The sequence below is a fragment of the Pogoniulus pusillus genome, chromosome 33, assembly GCF_015220805.1.
Source record: "Pogoniulus pusillus isolate bPogPus1 chromosome 33, bPogPus1.pri, whole genome shotgun sequence".
Classification (NCBI taxonomy): Eukaryota; Metazoa; Chordata; class Aves; order Piciformes; family Lybiidae; genus Pogoniulus; species Pogoniulus pusillus.
Window position 1 is genome coordinate 239,561 of NC_087296.1, and position 13,727 is coordinate 253,287.

General features: G+C 50.8%; 1 protein-coding gene across 4 annotated transcripts in view; it reads left to right on the forward strand.

The window, feature by feature from the left end:
* Positions 1 to 10,257, forward strand: part of KLHL32 (kelch like family member 32) — a 46,789-nt gene extending 36,532 nt beyond the window's left edge. For all 4 annotated transcript variants that reach the window (XM_064170041.1, XM_064170043.1, XM_064170042.1 and 1 more), the window contains 4 exons: positions 3,576 to 3,634; positions 6,525 to 6,717; positions 7,455 to 7,549; positions 9,415 to 10,257. In XM_064170041.1, coding sequence (XP_064026111.1) covers positions 3,576 to 3,634; positions 6,525 to 6,717; positions 7,455 to 7,549; positions 9,415 to 9,576 — 509 coding nt within the window. In that variant the 3' untranslated portion in view covers positions 9,577 to 10,257. The remainder of the gene's footprint in view (positions 1 to 3,575; positions 3,635 to 6,524; positions 6,718 to 7,454; positions 7,550 to 9,414) is intronic.
* Positions 10,258 to 13,727: the final 3,470 nt, after the last annotated feature.

Here is a 13,727-nt window from a genome sequence, read left to right on the forward strand (position 1 = left end):
TGTGGCCTAAAATTAAGCAATATAAAAATCAGTCTGAGTTAGGGATGTGTCCCTGCTACTTTTTCTGGGTAGTACGGGTCACCAGCAAGAGCTCTCAGAGTCAGTCTGCCACTCTCAGCTGGCAAGATAACCATGACAATGTGCCCATCCTTCTAGTGAGAGAGTCAATGAAATCTTCATGTCAGTTTGCAGCCCTTGTGTTTGGAGAGCCAGCAAAGGGAGGCCTGCACACAGACTACTCCCTTCCACTGCAGCCAAGCCCTCAGTGCTCATCAAAAGCTGACCAGACTCAAAGGATTTTTGTTATTTTGGGGATTAATTTTCAGCTTTACTTTGCTGCCTTTTGGGACAAATAGGAGAAGGAATCAAAAGTCACAGAGCACCAAGTCATGGCAAGAAAAGATGCTGCCCGAGCCTAAGCACGCACTGGTGGCAGGAGAGGGGTGGCTGGTGTTTCAGCTGACAAGGGGATTCCTAAACTCCTACCACCCCTTTGGGGTTTTAAACCTCCCAGAAGGCTTAGAGGTGAGCTGTCTGCACCCGGGCAGTAATCAGACCCTCTGGTCAGCACAGGTGGGTTCAGATCTCAAGTTTTCTGAGCATCCTGTATTGTGGAACATGTGTCTATACTTGTGTCATTCATTTTTTGTCTCTTTTTTTCCTTCACAGCCTACATTTAATTTTATGATTTTAAAAAGAAGGGGGAAATTCATTAGAATAAGTTTTGTGTCTTGACAGTACAGTGTTAGGCAGATGGTTTTGAAATTTTACAGAGAGATGAATCTTACAGCCCCAGTTAACATCTGACACCATAACCCATTTCACAAACAAACTGCATGCCACATGCTCGAAAAGTGAAGTATTTGAGTGGAGGAGAAATAAAATGCACCCAACCCTTTGGAGTTCATCACTGCCAACAGTCATTCCCTACAAGAGCAGGGAAGTATTCTCCACGATGGAGGACCTGAACTGTGCCTGTCTCCTGCATCCTCAGTGGTGTAAATGCAGGTCTGGACCCCTGCTTTCCCCTCCACACTGCCGTCCTCTCTGTCCCTGGGGAGAGAGAGGAGCAGGGAGCCTCTGCCAGGCAGTTCAGCTCTGGGCCATTGCTGCACCTGCAGCTGAGGATGAGGAGGCTTCTCCACCTCAAGAGCTCACAAGACTAGCAGTGTTGGCTGTTGTGTGCAGAGGTCTGGGCTACCTGACCTTCAGCCTGTCAGCTAAACCCACATCTGGGCATGCCGGTGGAAACTCAGCTTGGGGCTTGGGGGGAAGTTCGTGTGTGGAGCAGGGTTTCTTTCTTCTTCTGATGTGGAGACCCCCACAACTCCCCTGAAAACTCAAACCAAGCAGTGCTTGTGCCCTTCTTGTGTACAGGGACACTGCTGAGGGAGCTTGAAAGCCAGGCTGCACTTCCTACAGTGTGTTCTCTTGCCTGCAAGAGCAGAGGAGACAGGGGCTGGCCCTGAAGGTGTTGCTCACCTCCCACAGGCTGCAGTCCCCAAAACAAGCTGCCCGTGCCAGGGCAGAGCAGTCAGCCCACTGCTCACAACCCACCTGTGCCTTATCTGTCCCCCAGGCAGATGTGGTTGTCTCTGGCTTTTACTGATGTGCTACCACCACATCAGCTGCTATTGCCTGACATCAAATTTAAAACATGCTTTGTACTGTTTAAATACTTCTCTCCAAGGGTCAGTGCCTCCCTGCCTCTTCTCTCCCTTCCTCACAGAAACCACTGCAGAGAAGTCGAAGCAATTAGCTCAGAATTGTTTCCTGTTTTTTTCTGAGGAAGTCTGTGGCATTCACAGAACCATTTAAACTTTGCATTTCCTGCTTTCTAAAAGACGCATTGCTCATTGCTCTTCTTTTGCCCTTTCCCAGCTGCCTAGAGTATTAAAAAACCACCCAAAAACAGTTCAAGAGGACATTGCAGACTTGTTAAATTTGAATTTTGGCAGAATTTTTTTTTTAACTTTTGCTATAGCACTTCAAAGTTATGGGGAACTTGTGTTTGAAAATTGATGCAGATATAAGATGGCATATTTAATGACAGATGTATCTATAGAACCTGTTAAGATGCAGATTATCCCCCTGGGGAGGGGAGATCAAAACTGCCAATCTATAAAATACACTTGTTAAGGGAAGGCATGGAATCTATCTCTGCGAGCACTTTGATTGCAGGGGACAGTGTAGCAGCATGTGGCATCATAACCTAAGAGCAGACAAATCAGCTTGATGACTTTCAAAGCCAAGAATACTGCTGGAGGCAAGGGTACTCCAGTCTAGAAGAAATTAAAACATATAGAGACTGTTATTAATTCCAGATCTATTTTTGTGTAGTCAAATCTGTATGCAAATCCTTAGCATCTCATTTTGGCAGATAATCTAAAAGTGAAGAGGGGAATGTGAAGGGAATGTAATGATAGCACACCACAGATGAGCAATGTTGCAAGGGAAAGGATGGAAGCTGTGTACTTGATATGAGGGGCTCTTTGTGAAGAGACAAATCATTCTGCCTACTTGATGATTTTGTTGTTTTATGAGGAAGCAACCCTCTTCTGTCTCTTCTTCCTCCACATCTCTACCCCAGACCAAGGTGGCCTTTCTGCATGGAAATACATGGCCCAGCACTGTGTTTCTGATGCATCTGCTGTAGGTTGCTGTTCTGGAGGTAATCACCCAAACAAGTATGAGTTTCATTTTCCTAATCTGACATCTCACTCTTAGGCATTGTGCTAGGAGTGAAAACAACAATGTAAAAGGAAATCAAATTACAGAATAGACATTAGATTTTGTGCATGCAGCTGAAGGCCACTATCACTGTGAGGGCTACACAAGAGCAAGGAGATGAGTAACAGACCATGGTGTTAGCCACGGGGCAGTGATGGCATTCTGGTGCCTGTCCTTGAGGGGGTACTTCTAGGTGCTGTGATGGGCAGTGTGCCATGGCATGATGGAAATAGCTTGGAAAGACCACTTCAGCGTCTCTGAGCTGTTCCATGTGTAGGGAACCCAGGAGAGGACTCACTCTGGAGGAGCTCCCAGCTGAAGCCTGCAGCTAAGCCAGATGTTCTCTGTAGTAGAGGTTTCCTATCCAGTGAGCATAGCCAGCCAGGCTTGCACTCTGCTTTCCAGCTGGCAGGAGTGTCCCACACCATGCTCCTGCTTAGCTCCTCTGCAGACTCTTCCTTCTTTCTGCTGCCAGCACACTTCTCCTCCAGACCCTGTCACATTGCACACTCCATGGACAGAGACGGGCTTTATCTTCATGTCCTGCTGATGGCTGAGCACATAGGCATGCACAGAGACATCCACTCCCATTTCTCTTTTAGCCCACCCAGCTGGCGCTGCAAAGGAAGCGTGTGTGGGGGTGGTTGCTGTTCTGTGTTTCTGTGTCTCACAAATGTGCTGCTTAATACCTTGCAACCAGATTAAGTGCACTGGGAATGGAGATGCAGGTATGTAAGGTAATTATGTTAGCCAATGAACCCTAGAATTGGTTATTTTGCTGTGCCTGAACTTGGTCCTGGTTTTGCTTATATGAACAAATGTAACCTGTACGAACTGTTTTGCAGGAGGAGTCACAAATACAGCACAGTATCAAAACAGGCTCATGGTTTATGATCCCAAGCAGGTGAGGATCTGTACTGGATGTGGCTTTTTTATGTTTTGCTTCAAACAGGTCTGTGCAAATGCACAGAAAGATTTTGTGAGGCTGACAGTGCTGACCATTTGAATTGGTTGCACCCATGTGTGGATTTAAACAGAGGAAGGGCCATCTTGTCTCTTTATTATGTTTTTTAAGCTCATAGGCATTAACAACATTTTAGATTAAACACAGAAATGTGCCTCAGATCCTCTCTACCTATCAGTATTTATTTTGCTTGCTCATTTGTTCATAAGCCAGCAGCCCTGGGCAACGTATGCTCAGAGTCAGTGTCACAAAGCTGCTGCTCGTCACCAGCATTTCTGCTTTGCATTGCACATGGGAGCCTTTTGCTTTCTGCATACTTTCAGAACCATGCTACCTGCCTGTGCCTTCTGCTGCTGACTGCAAGGGTGCCTATCATTTCATTACCCAAGCACCTAAAATATCTTTTAGGGATTATTTCATGCATTATGTATGTGTTTTGATTAGGTTAGCATGGCTTAGTAACCATCTCAGAAGGTTAGGGCATGGTTATGCCCTCTTGCTTGTATTGGGAATTAAAAGTCCTTACGCCTGCAATCAGAGTTGGATGGCCTGATTTACAGCCACGTGGCAGCATATGGCTGCTCTGATTGTGGGACAGGGACTTTGATTGCTGTACTTGGAATCAGATGGTGCCGGAGGTGCTCCTGTGCAGCTCACGGTGTGTGGTTAAAGCAGCGCCCGTGCGCGTCCTGGTGCGGGGAGCCGCAGTGACACACCCGCCGCTTGCTTTCCGAGCTGCGCTTTGTGCCTGGCTGATGCGGGCGCCGATCCTGCCCGAAATCCAAGCAGTAATTACAGCCATCAGCCGCACTTTGCCCGTGAGGGGGTGCTTGGAGGCTGACTCTTGTGTGCCTTTTGCTCTGCGTCTTCACTTGCTGATGCAGAGGCTGCGCCCCTGCGCCGCAGGGCAGGGCTGCCGCGGGCGTGCGGATGTGCGGATGGGCAGCGCCGCAGCCTGGCGCGCAGAGAGCTGCGGCGGAGCTGTGCTGGGCTCCCAGGGGAGCTGTGCTGCTGTTCGTACACAGGCTGCTCGCAGCGATTCTGCCGGCGTCTTCTCAGGGGATGCCGGAGAGGAGCGCATCTGCTCGGCGCTCGCTCGGAATCTCCCTGGCTCCTCTGTGGTCGGCCCGTGATGGCTGCCCTCTGCCAGCGAGCACACGGCCGCCAGCCAGCGGGACCCGCTGCCCCTGCGCATCAGCATGCACCCCCTGAGCTCAGAGCTGCCCCGGCCTGCCTGGCAGCGCGGCCTGCAGCGGGCTGGGGCGCTCGGGGCTGGACGGCGGACTGCTGAGGGCAGCGCCGGTGCCCGAGTGCCGGCCCGGGCTGGGCTGACAGGCGGTGCAGGCTCTCCGCTGCCACAGGCGAGGCTGCTCCGGTGCCAGGCTGCCTGAGCTGGCGGCCGTGGCAGGAGCAGCTCTCGTCGAGCTGAACGCTGTGCCTTGAGCCCTCCCCTTCGGGGTCCTCTCCCTTCCTGCAGCGGGAGCATTCTTGAGCAGCGCTCTCCGGGGAGGGGGACGTGCAAAAGGGCATTCGTGCGCCCGCGGGCCGGGGCTAGCAGCAGAGCAGATGCTGCTCGGCGAGAAGGTCCTTTAGGAGATTGTTTTTCCCTGGGGCTTATCCCCAAGGATAAGCTGGAATAAGCTTCCAAATAAAGAAATGTAGAAACATCTCTCTCCTAACAGCCACTTGATACCCACAGCTTTAGCACTGTGCACAAGGGAGACATCTGGTCACAGACTCAGAAACATTCCAGTTGGAGAAGACCCTCTGCTGTCAGGTCCAACTGTTACCTTACTCCACCAAGTTTACCCTTAAACCGTATCCTCCAGCATCACATCCAAACGGCTTTTAAACACTTCCAGTGTAGGCAATTCCACCACCTCCCCGGGCAGCTCACTGCAGTTCCTGACCACTCTTTATCTGAAATAAACTTTTCCCTAATGTCCAGTCTAAACCTCCCCAACCTCTGCTTGAGGCCATTCCCCCTTCTGCCTCCAGTTGCCTGTGAGCAGATCCCAGCAGCAGCCTCTCCACAATGCCCCTTCAGGGAGCTGTAGATAGCAGTAAGGTGTGCCCTCAGCCTCCTCTGTTTCACACTAACCATCCCCAGCTCCCTCAGTCACTTCACATGAGATTTATTCTCCAGACCCTTCACAGCTTCCTTGCCCTTCTCTGCACTGGCTCCAGCACCTCCACATCTCTCTTGTATTGTGATGCCCAAATCTGAACAGTACTTGAGGGGTGGCCTCACCAGAGCAGAGTCCAAGGGGACAATCCCCTCCCTGCTCCTTCTGGACACAGCGTTTCTAAAACAAGCCAGGATACCTTTGGCTTTCTTTGCCACCTGGGCACATTGCTTGCTCCTGTTGTTTGTCTGTTACAATCCCCAGGTCCCTTTCTGCCAGGCAGCTCCCTAGCCACACTGCCTCAAGCCTGCATCATTACATGGGGTTGTTGTGGCCCAAGTGCAGGACCTGGCATTTGGCCTTATTGAAGCTCATGCCATTGACATTGGCCATGGATCCAATCTATCCAAGTCCTGCTTAAGGAGGATTTTCTACTGGATTGTAAAGAAGAAAAAGCTTTGAGACCTGATGAGCTGAACAGAAAACACACAGAGCAAGTAATGCTATTACATGAATGAATTTAAATGTGAGGGCTGCAAACCATGTGCCTGGGCTAGGCGTTGTTATACCCCAGGTGCACACTTGGCAGCTGAACACCACCAGCATGCACAGCTGTGACTTCTGGCCGAGGGCAGAACACCAGTAATGCTGCCGGCCTCCCTGTGCCCTTGAGCAGTGCTGAGACAAGTCTTCTCCCTCTCCAGAACAAGTGGCTAAGCCGCAGCCCGATGTTGCAGAGGAGAGTTTACCACTCCATGGCTGCTGTCCAGAGGAAGCTCTACGTGATGGGTGGGAACGACCTCGACTACAACAATGACCGGGTCCTGGTCCGGCACATCGATGCCTACAGCATAGACACTGACCAGTGGACACGCTGCAGCTTCAACATGCTAACAGGTGAGTCCTGCATGCCATGGGGACACTGCTGCAGAAGCACTGATGCTGCAGGTATCCTGGCTCTGGAGCTGCACCCTGCACCATGCTGTGGGGTGAGCATTTGCTCATGTACTGCTGGGCTGTTTCCAAAAACTGCACCTTATAAAGCCACCTAAGTCTGTCTTTGCATCTCTGCACTTAGTGGTAGATGTGCCTATTGCACTGTGTCCTGCAGATTTTTTTTAAGGCTGTGTTTGCCCTTCAAAAGTTCTGAACCTGTGCAGGAGGCTGTTACTATGGGGATGATCTTGCAGAGCAGCTTGTGCAATTTTCACCTTGATTGTACCTGGAGGAACAGAGCAACTATGGGCAGAACATGAGGGGCATTCAGCTTTCCTGGCTCATGTGTCCTTCTGGATGTGCATGTCTGATAGCAGCTGAGAGGCAGGTGGGGAGCTTGCCTGTCACCTCTGAGACGAAGGTGTACAAGAGCCTGTGCTGTTGAGCAGACAGCAGATGGGCCCCTCGCAGTTTTGGCTTATTGCTCACCTGGGGTCATCTCTGGCCCACACCACATGGGACTTCTGCTCAGAGCAAAGAGCAGCCCTCGTGCTTCTTTGTGCTCCTGCAGGTTATCAGTTCTGAAACAGTCAAGTTGGTGCCAGGTGCGTTTGCATCATGTGACAGAACCCCAGCACTTGGTGTTAGAGGGGTTCATTGAACCCCAAAATAAGTTTCTGTTCCCTTCTCTGCTCCAGGGCAGAATGAGTCTGGCGTTGCGGTCCACAACAGCAGGATATATTTAGTTGGGGGCTATTCCATTTGGACCAATGAGCCTCTGGCCTTCATCCAGGTGAGTGATGAGGGTTCTTGAAGTTCTTCCTAACAACTTGGAATGTGTACATCTTGCAGAGAGGCTGCTCCAAAAGGAAATGCATGCAAAGGAGAGAGATGAAGGGTTTTTTCCTATGCAGCCACTGAACCTGCACAGACCCCAAGGGGAAGTGCTGTGGGTGTTAAAAATACTCCCAGAGCAGCCAACAGATGCAGTTCTGCTGAGGTACTCTGGTGAAACAGGGCTGAGCCCTTTCCATTGGCAGGCTTTGGGTGAATTAATGGGTTTGTAACAATCAGGTTCCAGAGTTGCAGAAGTGGATGATGTGACATGGACTGACAGTTTTTCAGCCCATCTTATGCCTGGTTTTCCTCTCTAAGTTGTCATTCTGAAGAGCATCCAGGGTTCACAAGTTCTCTAAGTTCAGTCAGCCTGTCGCTCCAAAGCTTGCATGGAGGGTGTTTGATTCCTGCTGCAGGCAATAGTTTGTGCAGCTGACACTTGTGCTCTCTCATCTTGTCTACAGCAGCTTGCCTGCAGACCTGTGGGCTTTCAGGTATCCCTCTACAGAACTCTACAGAGTTCTTATCTTCCCACGCGACTGAGGGAGGCAAGTCTGTAGCACAGCCACTGTTCTGTGACCAGCTGGGCAGGCACAGACAGCAGCTCCCATTTACACCTTACTTTCTGTGCTTCTCCTGATAAGCAGCATTTTCATAAGCTTCCAACTTTGTGGATTTTAGGATTTCACCTGCAGAAGACTGGAATTTAGCCTTGACATAAGAAGGGAGCATGGAGCTACTGGTCTTTCAATGAACATGTGCTGGCATGAGTTAGTAAAGAGCTCATTATGCCAGATAAGGAGTTAGACCCACGTTCTGGTCACAGTATGAAGGGGTCTGACTAAGCTGTGGGATGCCACACCTAACAACTGTCATGGGAAAAAGTCTTTCAGACCATTCTGGGTGGCACTGGCTGCCATGCAGTCCTCAGGTGCAGCAGCAGCAATGCCAGGCAGTGGCTGTACACCACTAATATGCTGGTTTACAACCAGCAGGTACTCTGCAGTGTTGCACCTGGGTTCAAATACTGCTAAATGATGAGTGGAAATGAGCTGGGGGTCTTGTTTTCTTAAATGGATGTTTGTCCACAACACTGGCCAGCAGATGCTGAGCTGGCAGCCTGCCTGAGACTGTCCCTGCATTAAAGGGACAAGAAGTGTAATAATGAGTACCTTGGCAGAGCTGAGGGTGTTGTCCTTTCCCAGCTGCTGGCAGTGTGCCTGGCTGTAATCAGCAAAACAAGGCCTTTTAGCTCCAAATTCAGCAAATCTGAGCATCTATCTTCATTTTGGCATCTGTCTTCATTTTCTTTAAGTCATTCATTGCTTTGGCCTTTCCAGCTTCCACAGAGCTCCTTTGCTTGCTCGGTACTACTAGGCTGGCACCTGTCACATCATCCAGTCCAACCATTCTCTACCTCTGACAAGTCTGGTGCTAACCTATGTCCCTCAGCAGCACATCTCTGCCTCTTTGAAACACCTCCAGGGATGGAGGTCCCCATTCAGCCACCTCCCCGGGGAGCCTGCTGCAGTCCTTGAGAGCCCTTTGGTTCACACTTTTGCTCACAGCAGCACTTCTGTGCTGCATCCCCTGCCTGAACTGCTGCACCTTCTCTTGCCAGGAGGCAGGACCCCCTGTCACAGTGTCTGCTGCCGAGGGCCTGGGCAGGCCCAGGATGTTGGTGATGAAGACAGCAGTAGATCACCAGATCTAAAAAGTGATGCTGTCTCTGAAGATCAGTAGTATGTGTGGTGTGTGCCAGCAGCTGTATTCCAACTTGCTGCTGTGCCTTCTGAAACATTTGGTATGCTTTGACTGCAGGTGCTGGACGTTAGCAAGGAGGGGAAGGAAGAAGTGTTCTATGGACCCACGCTCCCCTTCGCCTCCAATGGCATTGCTGCCTGCTTCCTGCCAGCCCCTCACTCCACCTGCCCCAACCTGCAGACCTTGCAAGTGCCTCACCACAGGATCGGCGCGCGGTGAGGCAGGGAGCATGCCCCCAGAGCATCACCAGTGGGGTCAAAACTCAGACTGTGTCCAGAAGGGTTTCTCTGGGTCAGTGCGAAGAATCAGCCCACATAGGCTGCTGCTTTACCTTCACACAGCTGTCTTAACGTCGGATCACAACTGACAGGAAAGAAGCTGCAAAAGCTGCCTGCAGTTTCTCTCCTCTGTCCTCAGCTGTAGACAGTGAGAGCGTGTGGCATTTCTGCTGGGGACTCCCTGCTGCCCGTCTCTACTCCATGTCCTCATGCAGCTTCCCAAGGCATTGTGAATGTGCTCAGCTTCTGCTGGACTGCTGCTCTCTGGAGTCTGCACACTGGGTTTCACCAAGGCACTTTCTGAACTGACAGAAATGATTCAGTACTGTGCTAATTATGTAACTTAGCCCATACCTGTGGCAAAAAGAATAACAACTTCCACTGCTAGACTCCATTGTTTACAGTTTCTCAGTTAATGCTTCATACTCTCCAAATACTCCAAAGCAGATGAAAACAAAACCAAGCAAGCCCTGTAGTATCTGAGGAAGAGAGAGAAGGATGAAGACACCGAAGCCTCATGGCTAAAGCCAAACCTGGGCTGAATGTGTTTGATCATCTAAAGGTCATTATTTGGGATGTCATTTACCAAGGACCACTATCAAATAAATGTTACCTTCTGTCACATGAGCGATTGGTTCTCCTGCCAGCTGCAGTCAGTTGATGGTGCAGGGCAGCCTCTCTGCTCTGTAGCTGAAGTTGCCATTTACCCAATACTTTTGATCCCCACTTGGCAGGGGTGGCCCCGCTCATGTCTCTCAATGAACAGCCTCACTTTGTCCAAAAACCCGCTGCTCTCTGGAGGCTAACCAGGTGTGGCTTGTCAGTATTTGTTCCTTTGCTCTCGGCTCCTTCAGTGTCTCTGTGGCCTTGCTCAGCTGCTGCAGCCCCTGCCTCACCTCTCTGCTGCGTCTCTGCACCTACCAGCAACCCCAGTGTTCATAAATGCACCTCAGTCTTTATGGTTTATGGGTGCTATGCACTTCCTCTGCCTTGCCTCCCGACCTGCTCCCTGCCACCCTGCTGAGCGGACCTGTGACACCCTGACAGTGCCACTGCAGCTGTGGGACAGGACCAGGCCCGGCTGTCTGAGCAGGTATCCTCTAGCTTCCAGCGCCTGGCGGGCAGCAGCGTGGGGAGATGGGCTCTGCCTGTTCCAGGCTCCAGCTGGGCACTGCTCTCACACAACACCACCTTCCCCTGCCAGTGGTTCTCAGGCCAGCGGGGCTCTGGGTGTTTGTTGAGCTCTCAGGCTCGCTGTGTGCCACAGAGCTGCAGCTGGCACCCAGCCTGGGTGCTAAAAGCAGCTTTCCTCTGTACCCACTGCCAACCTGCATTCAGACAGTCCTTTGCTTTAACTGTATGGAGTCTGTAGGCTGTACTTCAGGATTTATTTCTTGCTGTAGTTGCATTGCTTTTCTGGAGGTTGGCATGCAAGGGCCAGCTACACACTAACCATCTGCCTGCAGCCCTGGCTGGCTGCAGAGCCTGACCCCTGCGAGTGCTCCAGTTCTGCCAACCTGTGGCCTGCAGGGACACCATGGATTCAGGTCTCATTTTCCAGAGCAAGGTGGCTGAGGTGACCGGAGGTGTGTGCAGAGATGCTGGGGGCTCTGAGCCTCACCCAAGCAGTCAGCAGGTGAGTGGGCCATGTTGTGTGGGTGGAGCAAGCACACTTCTGCAGGGCTCTCAGCCTGGGTAAGCCCAGGGTGTGTCTGGAACAGGGTGCCAGGGGCACTTTGTATGGCTCAGTGTAGTGTGGAGGCTTTTTTTTCTGGTCCTCATGGCTTACTCCAGCTGTAGCTGAGATGACTCCCAAACTGCTCCTTCTGGAAAGGATTAGGTGATCTGGCTGTGGAATGGCAGAAGTGAGCTATGCCAGAGGCCTGGCCTGCAAGGGTGGGTGAGGCAGGTTCCTTGTACAGAACAGCAAGTGTACTGTGGCTGCAGGGCTGAAAGGCAGGAATGTGCGGGGAGCCTTTGATGGTGTTTGTGCTACCCTTCAGAGGTTCTGGTTGGTACCACTGGGAAGCAGCAGCTCAAACAGCTGTGTCAGTGCATCACTCAGCTAAGGGTGCCCCACACACATGCTCCTGTTCACATCAGGATTCTGCTCTGGTTTGCACAGAAAAGTCTTTCATGGTGACCTCTTAGCCCCCAAGTTTTTGTGCCACACTTTCCTATCTGAGTCTTTCTGCTTTTGTTGCAGGACCTGGGGTGGCTTGGCCACATGGTCCTGGCCAGGTGAGCAAACCCCAATTAGTTATTGCCAGAGATCTCCCTAGTGCTGCAGGGACAGAGATGCCCTTACCAGTGAGGGTCATGTCAGCAATTCCTGTCAGTTTGGAAACCAGTGCAGTTCTGTGCCCTGAATCCCTTGGATTTACAGACTAAATGTGTCAGAACTGTCTTGTGGTCTCCTTTCTTTGGCCATTCCCATAAGGAATAGCACTTTCTTTGCAGAGCTCCTTTGAGTCCTAAGGTGTGCTATCAGTTCTGACTACAAATAACTGCTAGCAGCCGGCAACTTCTCTGTGATTTTGCTCCAAAAAAGGCAGAATTCCGAGGAGCTGCTGCACCAGCAGCCTCTTCTGCCCCTTTGCTCTCCACCAAGCACTTCACACCCAAGTGCTGACCAGAGAAATGCTGTTTGCAGCAGTGCAGCCCCTGTGTGCTGGTGTGTTTAATCCCAGTGCTTCTGCCTTTGCACTTGGCAGCTCTCAGGGAAAGCAGTTGGCTCCCAGGCCTGCTCCGACTTCTGTGACTCTTCCTCTGAAGCTTTGCCTTCTCCAGTTACCCTCCCCATGACCTGTACAGACATTGAGTACCTCAGCTGCAGAGTGGTGGTTATTGAATATTCAGAGGAGCAGACATAGCAGAGGCAGAACATGGAATGGCACAAGGCAGGCACTGGAAGAGGCAGCATCTACGTAGTGAGCATCAGAATGGAGAATTAATTCAGAGGGTAAGGCTGAAGCACTTTCTTTGCAGGAAGGAGTTTGCAGGGGAGGAAGACTGGCAGCGAATTTAGCACACACAGCCACAGAAAGGATTTACAACATTTTGGATCTGCAAAGCAGGCTTCCCCACAAAGACACAATTTAAAGAGAAGCAGGCATGCAGGAAAAGCAGGGTCCTGTGTGGCTGTGCTGGGCAATGCCAGCTCTGAAACCTGGGAGCTTCACTCTTCCTGCAGGGACCCAAGGCCATCCTGCAGAGCTTCTAACACAGCAAGTGCTTTCAAGCAGTACCCTCAATTCATGCCCATGGGTGTTGTGCTGATTTCCTCACTGGTGCCCTTACAGCTTGCCCCTCTCTAAAATGAACGACTTCAGCAAACTGGCATTTTTAACATGTCTGTCTGGGTGATGTTCCACAGGGAGGAGCACAGCCAGGAGGGTTTTTGGACTGAAAACTGCAGTGGATTAGGTTGTGATGTGGAAGTGCTCTGCTGGGCACTCCCACAGCTGGCAAAGACAGAGGAAACACCACACCTGTGAGTACAACAGCTGAGGCTTTAAATCCTCTTGGTTTGTTCTGTGCACTGTCACAGCTCACATTACCTCTGCAGGTGTGCCAGTGGAAAGCTGCTGGGGAAAGCAAAAGCCATGTCCCAGTCACTCATCATAAAAACAAACTTCATTATGCTGGGACATAACACTGCATCTTTTAATCTCCAGCATCGTTTTCTAACCATTGCTAACAGATGGGCTGATTGCACTGAATCTGAGCTTTAAGTAATAGCTACAAATTGTGAACTATGAATAAACTGAAAATACCCACAGGTGCAGAATTGTCAAACCCTGCTGCAAGAAGGAAATCCAGAGCACAGTGAAAGGGTTTCTCTGGCTCCTGAGGGAAATGTCTTGCATTTAAGTGGACAGTTATCAAAGTTCTATTAATGACTGTACATAGTGTCTGCTGTTAGCAGCTCCTCTGTGCGATTACAACAGCTCTGCAGCACCTTACCCTTCCCACACTCTGCTGCTCTGTCCTAGCATAAAAGGCATCTTTTTTTCTATGTCAGAAGCTCTTTTATTGAAACAAGTGCCTGCCCCTTCGAGTTTTTGTCACTGAAAATGAAAGCCAGGAGTA